This window comes from Saccostrea echinata, unplaced genomic scaffold, assembly GCF_033153115.1.
Source record: "Saccostrea echinata isolate AGI-Se365-2 ecotype Australia unplaced genomic scaffold, CSIRO_AGI_Sech_v1 ptg000029l, whole genome shotgun sequence".
Classification (NCBI taxonomy): Eukaryota; Metazoa; Mollusca; class Bivalvia; order Ostreida; family Ostreidae; genus Saccostrea; species Saccostrea echinata.
In genome coordinates, this window is record NW_026889778.1 from 31,795,001 (window position 1) to 31,811,635 (window position 16,635).

At 33.5% G+C, this 16,635-nt stretch overlaps 1 protein-coding gene across 2 annotated transcripts in view; it reads right to left on the minus strand.

Annotated features, from left to right (window-relative positions):
- The window catches only part of LOC133195808 (neuroglian-like), a 594,903-nt gene that overhangs the window by 520,503 nt on the left and 57,765 nt on the right, over window positions 1-16,635 (minus strand). For both annotated transcript variants that reach the window (XM_061331757.1, XM_061331758.1), the window contains exons 3-4: window positions 12,239-12,348; window positions 11,604-11,754 (exon numbers count right to left, since the gene is read on the minus strand). In XM_061331757.1, the coding sequence (XP_061187741.1) occupies window positions 11,604-11,754; window positions 12,239-12,305 (218 nt within the window). In that variant the 5' untranslated portion in view covers window positions 12,306-12,348. The remainder of the gene's footprint in view (window positions 1-11,603; window positions 11,755-12,238; window positions 12,349-16,635) is intronic.

Sequence of the window (16,635 nt, forward strand, 5' to 3'; positions counted from 1 at the left end):
GGAAAGATTTCTTTTCAAAAAATCTCAGTAACTTTTAAATGGTGCAGACGAAATTGTTTCTCTTTTGGTCATTTCACACAGAGATGATTTCAGATAAATCTATGTAAAAAAATTAATATGTCTTCGAGTTAGTTTTCTCGTAATTTAAATGCGAATAATTGCTTTTACATCACAAAATATAGCATTTTTAAGAATGACGCTATAAACTATCGCAACGTCACGCTTGACGTCGTGGATACGGTCCGGTATAAAGTGCAGAAAAACAAAAAGAAGAAGTTTATGTTTATATATATTTAATGTAAAGTTTGTATTTAAAATAAGCACAGATGTATGAGTTATGTAACAATGTATTTTGTCTGAAATACCTTGTTTAAGCTGTAACTAAGAGAGAGAGAGACAGAGAAGGCTAGCTGGGGGGGGGGGGGGGGGGGTGGCTTGAAGGAGCAGTACTCCTAGCGCGATTCAGAGACTTTTTTCTTACAAGAATGGGGGAACGAATATTAATTAGAGAATAAAAATTAGAAAAAAAAAAGTTCAAAATTTTCTGACAAGTAAGAATATGAGTAATCGCCAAAATATTAGGGAAGAGAAATGGTGAGTGGCTAGGTACAACTATTATTCAGGAGCAAATGTGGTAGGGGATGAGTATAGTAAATAATCTTTTTTCAACAAATACATATCTATTCTCTGTCGAGTTGAAATGATACATGTTATATGTCCAATATTCTCCTACATCGAAGACTAATTTTTGTTTCATTTTGCTTGATATAAATCCTAAATAAATAATCTTCGCGAGGTACAGCTGAAGTGCTAACAAATAAACTTTTTCTTAATTCAATACCGATCAACGAATTTTGGACCCTCAACACACTTGTTTTCTAGATGTAATTTGCTTCCGATGACTGTGATACGTATATCAAGTTATTTCAAATGACCCGTATACGGAATTTTCACATTGGTAATGCTAATACGAGTACACACGCTGCATACAACATGTGCAACTGCTCTTTTAACAGGATGTCGCTGAGGTATCACCACATGTCGTCATGTAGCGTTTTTCCAAATAAATCAAATTCTGTTGGTAAATAAAAAATAAGAAACAAGAACTACTCGTGTTTTATATGAAAAGATCACAAATTTTCACCAAAAATTGGCATTTTTTGAGCGTCCGATTTTTCATTCTTGACACCGTTCGATATTGTTAAAGTATTTGTAAAACATGGCGTTATAATACTTTAAAGAATTTATTCTTTGATGAGCGTTTTTTTTTTTAAAAAAAAACACCAAGATACACAGGAACATGGGATGTAATTTTTAGTTGGGGGGGGGGGGGGGGACAACCTAACAGATACAGACAAGTTTAGGCACGTAGCAATGGTTTCAATAGGGGGGGGGGGGGGGGGGGCAACCTAAAAAAAACTTATAAGCTGTCCTAAGCCTGGATTTGCCAGGCTCGACATAACAGCAACAAAAAGTGGGGGGGGGGGGGGCAACCAGCATGCATCTATAGGAAAAAATACTGTAGCAAAATACTATACTCAGAAAAAAGGTGGGACCCCCCCCCCCCCCGCGTTCTACGGGCCTGAAGCAGACATTCTTGAGGAGGCACAACCGCAAATTACCTCTGTTTTCTAATATGCATATTATTTTCATGTACTGGCAATATTATCGAGGGGGACAACACTGTAAATTAGCTCGATTTTCTAAAGTATTTTATATACATTGAAAAAATTATGGGGGCACGCCCCTCCTCAGATTCCTACCGAATTAATATCCCTGTTTTCTTTAGCGCGAATTTTTAATAAGTCTGCCAGCAATCTTTTTTAATCAGGCGAAATAACACACAAGTACCTCTAGCTCCGAGACTCTGTTATTTTGGAGCTTTAATTTCTTCGTCGCAATACTTTTACTTTGTTCAAATCTTTCTATGATAATAGATGTATCTAAATCTAGTTAAACATCACTGCCTTAATTCTCTATACATATCTGTATTTATACGGTGCATTTATACTGCATTCCTCGCCGGGTTTTTTTTTTTTTATTTATTCTTTATTCAGTTTTTCGCATACAAATGGGGGATACCTCCCAAACTTTTACCTTGATTTTATATTTAAATACTTCTGAAAAGAATTTTTAAAAAGCCATCGGACGAAACACTTTGAGAGAGGTAAATGGAGATGAAAATCTAAAAATTAATTCTATCTTGCCTTATCACAGGCTACAATTTACTACCCAGATTTTTTTTAGCGACTTTTCAATTTATAGGGCAATTTGCTTGACCGGGAAAGCAAATTAAATATAATCTGAAGCTAACAGCATTGTAAGCTGTTATTATAGAAGATCTGTGTCGTTTTTATGTTTTATGCTTCATACTTGAGCAGTTTTTCAATTGTGATATAGATATACATGTTTTGTTTTGTTTTTTAATTTCCTCTTTAAAAATAAAGTTTCAACTTTTGATATAACAGTTGTAACTGCGGTTGTTTATATAATGACGGTTTTTCAGTGAAACAAACTTTTTATTAAAATACGTCAAAGGAAAAAAAAAATAATCATGCAGTTGACACTTGTTCAGTTGCTCGCATCTTTTCGTGATACTGTTGTGGCCTCAATGTGATGATAAATAAACGCTTTCTAACGCTTTCGATTTTCGAACATTAAAAAAATCATTTAAAAAAAGTTTTCAATCTGTGATAACTTCAGTTTGTTGTATTGAAGAGTTAAAAAAATGTCTTACTCATTGTGATGTCATAATCAAATGTGCACAAGAAAGTCGCCCAAATCATATAAATTGCGTACTCAGTTTTAATGACGTCAGCAAACCCGCGACCTACGTTAAAACTGAGTTAAACACTAATTTAAGAAAAGTGAGGTCAAGGTCAAAGGAAAGGTCAAGGTCAAAAAATGTTGATGCAGTTACATAGCTTTCATCAATATCTATCAATGCAAGAAGTTTAAGTACACTATTTTGAATGGTATCTTTAAAACTGAGCTAAACACTAATTTAAGAAAAGTGAGGTCAAGGTCAAAGGAAAGGTCAAGGTCAAAAAATGTTGATGCAGTTACATAGCTTTCATCAATATCTATCAGCATATGAAGTTTGATAAAAATATCTTCGATAGTTTCTTTGAAATTGAGCTTTGAACAGAGCTAAACGCAAAGCGTGACGGAAAGACAGAAGGACAGAAGGATGGAAGGACGGAAGATGGACATGGCAATCACTATATGCACCGGCCATATTCATGGCTGGGCATAAAAACAAGGTAAAAAAATTTGTTTGCATGCACCCTTTCTCCATACCACCTCTCCATGTTCCAAGATTGAAGTTTTAATGTCAAAAGGTTCTTAAGTTATGGTTTGGAGGTGTTTTTCTCAATTTGACCTTGAATGAAGAAAGGAGTTAAGGTCAAAATTTTAGTGCAGTGCATCTTTTGTAAATGTCTTTTTTATGTTACATATTTGAAATCCTAATGTCAAAGGGTTCTCAGGTTATAGCCTGGACTATATTTTTATGTAAAGATTGACCTTGACCTTATTGAAAGATCAAGGTAAAAAAAGTTTGGTGGCCTCAACCCCAATTCCATACCATCTCTCCATGTTTCAAGTTTGAAGTTTTAATGTCAAAGGGTTGTTAAGTTAAGGCTTGGACAAAATTTGATTGAAGAAGAAAACTGACAAAAACAATATGTAGACTAGTATAGTCTACTTGTTGCATCAAACCTGTAGGAGGAGTAGTTTTGAAAGAACAAATTTGTTTCTACATTATGTATTGAAACTTTCACATAAGATTCAACTTTTCTTGCCTAGTGATTCTTGAGAAGGAATTTTTTTTCTATTACAGTAAAGCATGCTTATAGCGAAACAAGCCTATAATGAATTGATACTTACAGCAAAGAGATTTTCATTCCCCGTGACTTTAAAATATATTGTAAACTTAATGGATATAAGCAATTACACTTATAACAAAGCAAAATCGTCCATCCCAGGCACTTTGTTATAAGCGTGTTTTACTGTACATTCCCATGTTTACAAAACTTTGATCCCCTATTGTGGCTGCACCCTACCCCTGAAGGTCATGATTTGGACAAAGTTGAATCTACACTCAGTAATGAAGTTTCACATAATTTTAAACTTTTCTGGCCCAGTGGTTCTTCATCAGAAGATTTTTGAAATAACATTTAAATTTTCACTCATTCTTATCTCCCCTTAAAAGAAGGTTTGGCCCTTCATTTGAACAATTCTTTTACACAAGAAAGAATATTTTGCATGAGAAATAAAACTCTTTGTGTTTCTAAATATTTCATCACACCTCTAGTGTGTTTCTTCTTATTTTAACTAAGATGATGATTTAATTATGACTTCAATTTTGTACAGGCCTTTGTATGATAATTATACCCTGAGGGGTATGTTTACCTGTCTTCAACAAGTCAGGTGATTGTTCACAGTGAGTACTTTTCAAGCATAATTGATCAAGTTCATTTCTGCCTACTGAAAATACTGATCTTGAGCAAATTAATAGGAGTTCCAAGTGAAATTTGCAACAAATTACGTTAAAAGGCTTCTGGCTGTGTCCTTTTGTAAATATAGATATAGATCAAAGACAAGACAGTGAGTAAACTCATTTTTATCTGGGAGGGATAACATTCTTGCTGCAATATGAATTAGTGTAAAATCCTAAAAAGTCATCAATTAAAAAAAATTGTCTTATAATTCCACTTTAATTTTGACTCAAGTAGATGTTAGAGAGAGAGAGAGAGAGATATTACTCCAGGTATGTAGCCCCATGCAAAATATATATATCTGTGATAGCAAATTCTCAGGAGACAATTTTTGAAAAACAATTTTCCTTCATGCATTGTTTTCAGAAAACTCAAAGCTGAAAATTTAAAATTTATACCCATGTCAACATAGTGCAACTTTTATCTATAGTGATAAAAATGTACATTAAAAAAAAGTATGATTAAATAGCTAAATCAAAGTGTTTTGAATAGCAAAACCAAGCTATACCAGTATAGCTAATTCAACTACAGAGCTTAATCAATTTTAAAAGATTGTGCAAGACCTGTTTTAATTCTTAATCATTCTTAAAATATTTATATCACCATTCCTGATTCAAAGGAGAGCTAGGCATATGACCAAAAAAAGTCTGTGATCTATTGATTGAATAAAGACACATGTATGTTGTGGGAAGATCAGTAAATAATTATGACAAGTGGGAAACGACCGGGTTAATATTCACAAATTTTAGGAGTTTTCAGCATTTAAGACCATGTAGACATAACTCCTTCCCCTTTTCCCCCTTCCCAGCCCCAGGCTCGTTTATTAATACAAATTATTTATAACTTGTTTTGGTATAAAATAAATTGTGAATAATACAAAAATGTACATGTACACAAAGTATAATGGCGGGTCTCTGAATGATTTTCATTTTCTAATTCTAGGAGGGTGGACTGACCCTAGGGGGTCCTGAATAAAATGTCAAGCAGATTATCACTAACACACTTTTGACACAGGTCATATTGTGATCATTTCCAGTTTCAGGATGAGGATGACTTCAAGGGGTCATAACCTTTATACCATTTAATGCATATTGACTCGAGGGACAATATTATATATGGTTAAGGGGAGAGTTTTCAACCATTTTCAAGATACAATGTATATGATCATTTGAAGTTTTAGGGGTTGGGAATGATCTCTGGGGGGTCATGACCCCATATATCCTATTTAGTGTGTTATAATACAAAGATGACTTAGGGGCTTTTACTCTGATGAAAGCTATTTTATTGTTTCTGGTTCCAAAGATCGAGTGGAATAACCCCAGGGACTTGCCTCATTGTATAATTTGTATAATTGTGGCATTCCAATGATCTTTGACCCTTTTCCACCTAGTATAGGCTCTAACCATTTTCATTTCCGATTATTTTACCCCGTTCTAGTCACCCATGTGGTGCAGTGGTTAGAACGTCTGTTCTAGAGTCGTGGAGTAAGGAGTTGAACCTTAAGTCGCAGGATCGAATCCACTGCGGGACGTGGAGACCAGTTCTTCGGATGAGACTGTATAAACCGAGGTCCCGTGTTGCAGTAGTTGTTGGCACAAAAAAAGATCCTTCACTGCTCAATGGCCCTAAGTGTCGACCATAGGTTAAAATTTGCAGCCCTCCACCAGCAAGTGGTGGCGTCTCCATATGAATGAAAAATTCTCGAGAAGAACGTTAAACAACAAATAAACCCCATTCTATACTAAACGTTTAAATAATATATTCATAATGTACTTACCGCCTGTTATAGGCACTGTTAACTTGATAGAATAATAAATCCATTTAAAACACACACTAAATATTAATAATCCTAGTGGTTATAATGATGTACATACACCATGTGCAAAACAATAATGATAACGGTAAAAGTAGTGCTCGCAGTGTGGCGTAATTCCATGCACGAGTCTAGAAATTTTCCAAAAAGGTGTAGCCTACATTTGTAAATTTATATTATAATTACATACATTTTTTTTCATAAGTTTGTGCTATCTATTCTAAATATGACAGGAAAACGGATGAATCGTGGGTAGGGTTGATTTTTGACAAAGTTGATTGGGTCAAGATTTGGAAAGGGGTTCTCCGAGTCCTACCCAAATACTGATAAAAATCTGCACAAGTTGGCATCTATTTTTTTTTAAGTTCATCAAAAAAACTATGCACTAAAATAATATTTGTTGTTTTGACAATAAATTCAACAAGTTCCAATTATGGGTAGAAAATTAACCACCCCCTTTTTTTACACAAATCTTTCAAAAATTCTCTCTTTATCAGAATTTACATTATTAGGTAATATCAGACTGGTAATGAAATATTTACATGTGCGGATCTAGAGGGGGGAGGGGGGTCCGGAACCTATATACGAAAGCAACTAAAAGTGACCTTGGACACACACCCCCCCCCCCAGAAAACACGGACCCCTGTTAAGTTGGTATGAAAAGTTATACATATGAAGCTTAAAAAGTGATTGGCCAAACCCCCCTCTTCCCCACCACCACCATGAAATAGGTTTTCACATTTGGGAGAGGAGTTTAAGTGTTTTTTTTTTTTTTTTTTTTTTGCTTGTCAAGAAATTTCTTGGTTGGATCCCCCTGGAAAAAATTCCTGGATCTGCACCTGATTTACATAAGAGGCCCATTTGGGCTGCATGTTCACCTGAGCATTTTATGCTTGATTTAAATGTGTGCTTCTTCCCTGGTTACCAGAATTTGAAGGAGAGCAGTCAGAGCACATTTCAGGGACGTAGCAACGTTTTTGAAAGGGGGGGGGGGCTAAAATAGGCTGAGCCTGCTGCCCAATCCTATTCACTCTTACATCTGTGAATAAAATATTGTTTAAATTACAGGGGGGGGGGGGGGAGCCAGAGAAAAAAATATCAACTTACCTGAAAAAACTTGACAAGCCATAAAACTTTTTTTTCCAAAACTCAAAAGTCCTATTTAGTGGGGTGGGGTGGGGGTGGGTTCCAACTTCTTTCAGTACCCAATTTTATATATACACTACTACATTACCCTTATTTGACTAAAAGTTGGGGGGGGGGGGCAACCACCCTTTCATGAACATTTTCAATAGTAAAAAGTTATGTTTCGAAAAAAGTTGGGGGGGGGGGGCAGGCCCCCTCTTCCTCCCCCCCCCCCAATGCTATGTGCCTGCATTTAGAGGCAAACACATTAGTGCGGGTATTGCTGTCTTATGACAGCATCTAGTTATTTGTTTGTGAGTATTTTTTAAAGACGGGAAATGATTTTATTATTTAACTGCATAATTAAGTTTATTATAATAAACTATATTTTATGTGCCATGCCCATAACTGCCGATACAAAAGTTTATCAATGCAAAAAATCAAGCTCAAGTTTAAAACTCTAACATTGATGATTTAATCTTTAGAAAGTTGAAACTACCGTAATTTTTGGATGAATGGTCAATACTTTTTTTCTCAGAACCGTTGGGGTCAACCTGTTTAAGGAACCAACCTTTGTAAGGCTCAAGATTACGAAAAATGCTCCAAAACCATAAAATTAATGTCAATTTTAAAGCAAGTTTGTGGCACTTTCGAAACTTTTTTGATTATTTTACTGAGAAAAAATAATAAACAATAAAGAATCAAAGACATATTTCAATGACGTCTTACAAATTAAGTTCCATTACATATGTGTCAATGTACAAATCAAAACTCATTTAATCATCTTGTAAATATGTCTCATCAAAGTATATTTAACAACATGCTTTCTGTGTCCATCTTGTGAAGTTGGAAGTCGCAACTGTTCACTAAAAATAAAATAGCAACCATATTGCATATAGACATTTGAAATATGGATAGTTTTCAAAATAGCAATTGGGAAAATAATCGTCATCTTTTTTAACATTTATGTGTATATAACAATTAATGAAATAGTCTACCTAAACATTTTTTTTCATTGTTTTGTGATTTTTTTAAATGTAAAATGCGTTCACAAAATAAATTGTTGCCAGTAATTTTCTTAATTTATTTACCAAATATACCACTAGTCATAATTTTTTTTTAGATTAATAACTAATAAAACATGCTTATCTTGAATTTACTATTAAATGCATACATTTTTGGAAGTTATAAATTCATCTATGGCTAATCTAAAATAGGTTGACTTAGAAACCTTTACAAAATTGTAATATTTTTTTTTGAAGTGATAGAAGTGAAACTTCCTCATACCCAAAGGGTATACTGAAATATTCAACGATGGCTTCTGTAGGAATTATAATTGTCTGACCAATAAAGGGATATACACTGTGTACAAAAAGGTGTTGACACCAGCTGTGTTGGTTTAACCTCCTGTGGGGCATGATTAACATATCCACTTGCTGAAATAGGGGTATTCAGTGCTACACATCATGGCATACCACTAAAGCTGTGAATTTCATGATGACTGTTAAATAGCGAATGTACTCTCTATTAAATTTATTTTTATAACAATATCACATGCAAAATTATAGCATGAAAATATGATTAATTTCAATTTGCTTACTAGTGCATGTAATAGTCATTTGCCAGTGGCCGCGGATTCAGGGGGGGTTGGGGGGGTTGGGAAAAAACCCCCGCCCGATCAAAAAAAAATTTTTTTACAAGTGTCATTTTAACAATATATTGCATAAATGCGACTCTACCCAAGCCCATTGTTTTACACAAAGAGGTGAAATATACAGCCACCATGCGAAATCCCTTTCCGCTTGAGCGCACACAATATCCATACAGGTAATCAACAGTACTGTACAGTGATCATGATAGTTCCGTGCAGTTAGTGATGACACAACGTCATACACTAACTACCAAAACTGCATAGTTATTATGGTTTAATTGTTTTGGTATCGCTAAAGTAATATTGTTTCGAGAATTTTCTTCTTTCTTCGATAAATTGAATGTTACTTTATTGAACTACATGAATAAACTATGATTATTATTTAATAGAAAAAAAATTAAATTAATACATCAGGGACGTATACTAGTTGTTTACGTTGTGACCTGTACCAAAAAGCACGTTGAAAGTATTCCTTTTGTAGATGGAAGTTACAATGCAATTTTAAAAAGCAAAAGATCTGCATTTTTTTTTTAAATTACAGTTTAATGACGTTGAATAAAACCCAACTAACGGTTACAACTTTGTATAATGAATTGTGGTAAAACTGATACGTATAAATTAGAGGTCCTGTCAAAACAAGAATTGGCCACTTTTTCATTGATTGTTTTTCAAGACTTTTTTTCAAACATTGGGCAGGTAAGTGGGTAAAAAAAAAAAAGTAGAATTAAAGAGTGCATTTATGTTAGAAATTATAATTACCCCCCCCCCCCCCCCAATGAATAAGCAATAATTCCAATTATTTCCCAAAATAATTTATATTAATTCTTCAATATGAAATATCATTATTTGTTTATATTGCAAATTATATGAACAGTATAGTCAAGTAGTTGAAAAGAGTAATTAGGGTTTCTACACAGAATTCGAATTTTCTTAGTGAGGAATTGGATAAATAGCAAATGGGGATATTTCTAATTTTATCAGATTTTACATTTAATTTTTTCTTTAGAAAAGTCTCATTTTTCAAGTTAACATGGAAGTTGAAAATAATCCCAAAATTTTAATTTTTTGTTCAATTTCTTGAAAATTTGGGTAGGTCGGTCTTGAAAAACAACTAGAAAAAAAGTGGCCATAAACTAACTAATTCAATCTTAAATGCTGGAAAATGCACCATTTGGAGCCATTTTTAAAGAAAATTTTGAAAATACGAACCCCACCTATGGGACGGGGACACCCCCTCCCATGCCTTCCCCCTTTGGCCCTACGGGCCTCAAAACCCCCCCCCCCCCCCACATGGACTTCTGGATCCGCCACTGTTTGCATGCTTTAGCAAATCCCTAGACAAGAAAATACAAAAATGGCGGTCATAGATGTTGCTGAATCCATGAATATTGTAAATAATATCTAAATGAAATACATTAAGAATGTGTCCACGATGTTCTAAAATGGAAATAATTATTGTTTGGTCTGGAGTATTTCCCTAATTAATAGCTATTGTATACTACCATATTTATGGATATTGTTTAACAACAGCGTCAAACTACAACGGCATTGAACAGGCAAGTTGGAGAAAACCAAGTTGTACGTAGCACAATTCAAGAAAGTTTCAACAAAAAAAACATTTTATATATAAAACACAAAGTGTTTAACACATAACTACGACAATATCAGTTTATAAGAAGTTTGCATGTTCTGATACGTAGTATCTACATAAGGATTTCTAGCAAATCAATAAACAATGCCTCGTCCTATGTCCCAAATTTGCCCTATTTAAGGATTTAAAAAAAATTAAGGCTAAAAATGAGCCTTTCGACCTATATACCCCATCGACGTATAGTCCAAAAATTATTGTATAATATTCCTTAAAATCAAATAAACCAATAAACCGGAATATTTTTATCCTTAATTTATAATTCTTATCTACAGGTTTGTTTACACTGTTTTTTTTTTCTCAAACATTAAATTTTTAGCTTTTTTATTTATTTATCTACTTTTTATCTTTTTTTTATCAAATGGAGTGAATGTTCGACCACAAGCAGTATGTTGTATACACATCCAGTTTTTACATAGAATCCAAGTTTCCTAAGTGGGAAAAAATGCATTGGAATCTCTTTATAGCCATATATTTCAGTAACCAGAGGCAGTTGCAAAACCATGGATATATCTTTTTTTTTTTTGGTAATAAATAGAATAAATCATAAATAAATTAACAAAAAAATCTTGCTTTAGGTTTTTAGGTAAGATTGGCAATTCTAAACGGACAGGGCAAAAACTATATGCCCCCAAATCTTCAATTACGGGGGCATAAAAAAGTAACATCGGTGGTTTTCAGTTTAACCTTGGTCATCATGTACTACTGAGGCATTCAGTTTTCACGGTTGTAATGGCAGATGTGTCACATGACTGGTAATGGCTGCGCTCAGCAATTCTGACATAATTGGGGGGAAAAGTTGTGTGTACTCTCTCCTATGACTTAAATGAGCAAGATAAAAAGTGATCAAGTAAATTTTTTAGTTACCTTAATTTTGGAGTATTTCCACTAGCAACACATTGTAAACGTGTATTCTTTTCTTTTGGTAGGTACACATATACTCGATCTCCAAGTTCTGGGTTCCAACTTCTCATAGGGTAAGGTTTAGGACCTGCTGTAATGCTTGGAGGAGAAGGCACTAAAACAAAAATCTTCAAAATAATGCATCTGTATACTAGATACAAAAACAAGGTTTTCTGAACCAAAACACTGTTCTAGGGAGTAAGTTATGAAAATAATACTGTAATACTTCATGTTATTTTTTATCATCAATCTTAAAAACTGATTTTTTAATCTTTTTTTTATTTGGGATGGCAATTTGTAACTTGTTGCTCTGTCAAATGATGGTTATTAGTTAGAAAAACTGTCATTGGTTATTCCAAAAAAATTAAAATATATTTTACTTAAACAAAATCTCCTTAAAATTCAGTTTTTAAAAACTGAGAACATTGACAATTACGTAAGTGAAATTACATTGACATATCCATTTCATTAGTATTCTCCATAATATGTCAGAACATTTTGCAGATAACCAATTGACAATTCTGTACTTTACTACCATCACTAATTTTTTTTGTACAGTGTATTTTACATTTACATCTTTCTTTTTAACAAATGTTTACCTATTCTTCCTTGAAGAGACTTTCCTACATAGAGTATAAAAAAGAACACAAGTTGGAGAATGGCCATGGCACACTATTTCCAATTTCTTTGTTGACTTTGCAAATAAATTCTACAAAAAATGAAAAGTATATAAAGTTTTCAATCATATTTTTTTGGAATTCTCAATTTTGTGTGATTGCTTCAACTCAGAAGTAAAATTCTTCCCCATCATGACCATCACAAAATAACAAGGGCACAGCAAAGCAGGGCATCCCCTTGCAAAAGAGCATATTTATAAATCAAGGTAACATTTGACATCGATCCTGATGCCAATAATCTCACTTCTATTTCACACAAGGTCAAACTGTCACACACACAAATAAACACACCAGAGTTGGCTGGGAAATACCAGTGGTGGGAATTACCAGTGGTAAATACTGTTATTTCCCGTCCCGGGAAATATACAAATTTTCTCTAAACTGGGAAATACTGGGAAATACAAAGTTAAAGTTTTTTATTTCTTAAATTCATTCAATCTTATACAAAATTCCAGAAGATAAATAATTTGGAATATGTCTCAAGTTGCAATTTAACATATTCAGAATGTATCACTACTCCAGGTCCCATATTACCCATAAGCATTCTGAAACATTTCCCTGGCTGTTTTCCAATTCAAGTTTCTTTTCAGTTTAGAAAGATTATTAAGTTTATTAATTATAAAACCAAGAACAAAAAAAAAACAAACTTGTTTTAATCCTTCTATTAACACTGTAGTTGTTACAAAGAATCATGTTGTTTTAACAAATTGCTCTGGAGAGTTTTGTGCTCCTGTTTTGAGAGATAATTACCTTGAGTAGAACTGAAAGGCTTCTTCTTAGGTTTGATATTTATACCATACTCTACATTTAAGAATTTTCTTAGATCCTTCATTAGTTACATAAAAAAACCAACTGGGATCTTTGGGTTCATATCATGGACTTTTATAGACGACATTTGACTCAAGCATGAAACAAATGACACTCATGACTGGTATATGAGTATGATGTGTTATGATTATATAAACTGAATTACTTGGAAACCAGAATTTTTCAAATCAGGGACAGTGATATCAGGTAGATATCTTAGCCAGTAAGGTGTACTACATGTCAATATGAATGAAATATGCAGCTATTTCTTATTTCCCAGAATTTCCTGGGAATTACCAGTAATTCCCGGTAATTACCAGTATTTCCTACTGTCCTGGGAAATATGAGTATTTCCCAGTTTTTTGCCAACCCTGAAACACACACATAAGTGCATTACTATATCCCCTCCAACTCCAATCCCAGGGGATAAAAAGAAGTAACTTCCTATTTGTGTTTTGGAGGACACATAAAAGATCACTTCTGCCATCTCCAAATGGAAAGTGATAAAAACAAGAGGTCTATGGGCCACATTGCTAACCTGAGGACTTTGGCTAGGAAAAAGAAGAAAGGGGGTTATGATTTGAACAAAGTTGAATCTACACTACCTGAGGATGCCTCTGAATTAATATGACTAATCATGCCTTTGCTGTTCTTAAGAAGAAAATTTTTATTGATATTTCCTTTATATTCCTTTGTTTAACTATGATCTCCTGATATGGCCCCTCTGTACTCCTAGCTAGGGAGCCATGATTTGAACAAATTTGAATCTACACTATCTGAGAATGCTTCCATATAAATATGACCAATCATGGCTTTGCTGTTCTTAAGAAGAAGAGGTTTAAAGATTTTTACTATGAATTCCTTTGTAAAACTTTGATCCCCAATGTGGCCCAACCCATCCCCTGGGGGTCATGATTTGAACAAACTTGAATCTACACTACCTGAGGATCCTTCCAAATATATATTTCCAATCATGGCTTTGCTGTTCTTGAGAAGAAGATTTTTAAATATTTTCCCTATTTATTCCTGTGTAAAACTTTGATCAACCATTGTGGCCCCACCCTACCCCTGGGGGTCATGATTTGAACAAATCTGAATCTACACTACCTGAGGATGCCTCCACATAAGTTTCATATTTTCTAGCATAGTGGTTCTTGATGAGAAGATTTTTAAATGATGCCATTAATTTTTCATGAATCTGTAATTATCTCCCATTGGAAGAAGGCATGGCCCTTTATTTAAACTAACTTGAATCACCTTTACCCAAGGATACTTTGTGACAAGACTGGTTGAAATTGACCCAGTGGTTCTTGAGAAGAAAATGAAAATGTTAAAATCTTAAGACGACAACAAGCCAACTGACAAATTTCTATCAGCAGGGATTGAAATTAACTTTTTTGACCACTAGCAAATTTTAGCTAGTGGAAATTTTTTTTACTAGCAATATTAAACTTTCACTAGCATTTTTTTCTTCACATAATAATTAACATAGGAATTATTTGAATAGTTTCATAGAAAACTAATTTACAATTTGTTTGTTAATTTAGGTTGTTTTAAACAAGATGAAATCTGAACAAATACAGGGGTTTGCAATTAAAAAGATTGAAGCACTTGCCCACAGACTAGCTGCAGCAATAAAATCACTAGCTCCAAGTAAAAAGTTATTACATGTAGCTCAAACGTAGGGGAAAAAAGTAACAACTAACAATGAAAGAAAAAATATATTTTATCATGGAAAAAGTCAGGGTATTATTAAAGATCATTCTTTTTAAAATTAAGTTTAATTATCACTAGAAAAATTGAATCATATACAAATCAATAATTATGATTGAAAATTTAAAAAAAAAATGATTTTAAAAATAAATTATCTTCCTTTTTTGGTCATTGCACTAGTTCATTTAAAATGAAGCAAAAAATCTGTCTTTTTTTTCATCTGAAATCATCAAATACACTGGAAATACATTTTTTTGAAAATCACATAACACTTTTCCTCTAGTTGATTAAGTGATCGTAAATAATTAAATGAGAAATCTACATGCATGTATTTACCATAACAAAGAAACGGAGGAAATTCGGATTAGGAAAAAATGATCGTTTATGGAAGTAAATAAGTCAGGTAGTACTGCAAAATGGATAAAATTACGGAGATTAACGAACTATAGGAGCATGCTACCTGAATATTTTTCATTGTTTGGGGATTTAACAGCCAAAAAAGTCACAATAGAAATACCTGTAGTGCTTTTCATGTACATTGTATTACATGGGTAATTTTAACTTTAACTAGCCCGAGAGGCTACCTCTGTGCTTAAAATCACTAGTCCGACCCCCAAAAATGGTAGCCCCGATTGTGAGGCAATGCTAATAGCACATCCATGGAATAAACCGGGGAAAAAAATCCGAAAAAGACCATTTTTTTCTTACTTTCAAAAGTTGGCGACCACAAGTCTCTTTTAACTCGCAATTTCTGTTTTTAATTCGCTTTTAGCAAGTATTTCCCGTTAATTTCGACCCCTGATCAGAAAAGCTCACTTGAGTATTTGGTATAGGTGAGCTAATAAGTCATTTGCAGCATTCATTGTGTACATCATACAACAACAGTATTATTAGGGCTTGGCAATTACATCGATATTCTGGTATATTGGAGTATGTTGACAAAAAATATTGTACAGTGCGGTCTCGTTATTATGATGTTCATTTTGTCACAGGAAAATATTGTAATACCGAGGGCAATGTAATAAAGGTCACCAATAAAATCCATTAATTAAAACATCATTTTGAAAGCTTGTTATTTTTATGGGAGGTGTATTTTTGCCCTTTTGTTCCCTTCTTCTGTTCAAATTCTTAATTAAAAAGCTATACACATATATAATTTATTAACAACTTATCTTGAATAGATATCTTCATGATGATATTTCTTCTATTTCCTTCATTTTAAAAGAAATATGCATATTTTTTATAAAAACTTCGGCGATCATTTATCTACTGCCATTTCCTTTCACTTTTACTTTCGTTTCTGACTCTCTAGATAATGCGTTCATAAAAATTTCAATAAGCCGTCTTCATATTCAGTTCATAGTCGTTACTACATAAACAACAACAACATTTTTTTATTTTAATTAATGTACGGAATTTGACAACACACAAGCTATATGTCAAAATAAATTTGATTTTTTAAATTACTGAACAGAGTTCAATTAGCAGTTCAGCAATTATCGATTTGAATTTCTGCTGACACCTGCAGGTTAATCCAGGCTGTTAAAACATAAGTGAAGTTCATATTTGGCCCAATTATGTTTGATACCCAAGCTGTCCATTACCGTAGTTTAACTGCAAATGAAATTACACAGTAAGTGTTTAACATACATGCACAGGATTATATGTAACCTTTTATTTAATAAATTAATATACAGTTAATGTATATCATTGAGGGAGTTAGCAAGATTCCAGTTCCCCAAGGCCAGGACTATTTCTTGAGGCAAAGCCGAGGGAAATAGTCCTGGTCGAGGGGAACT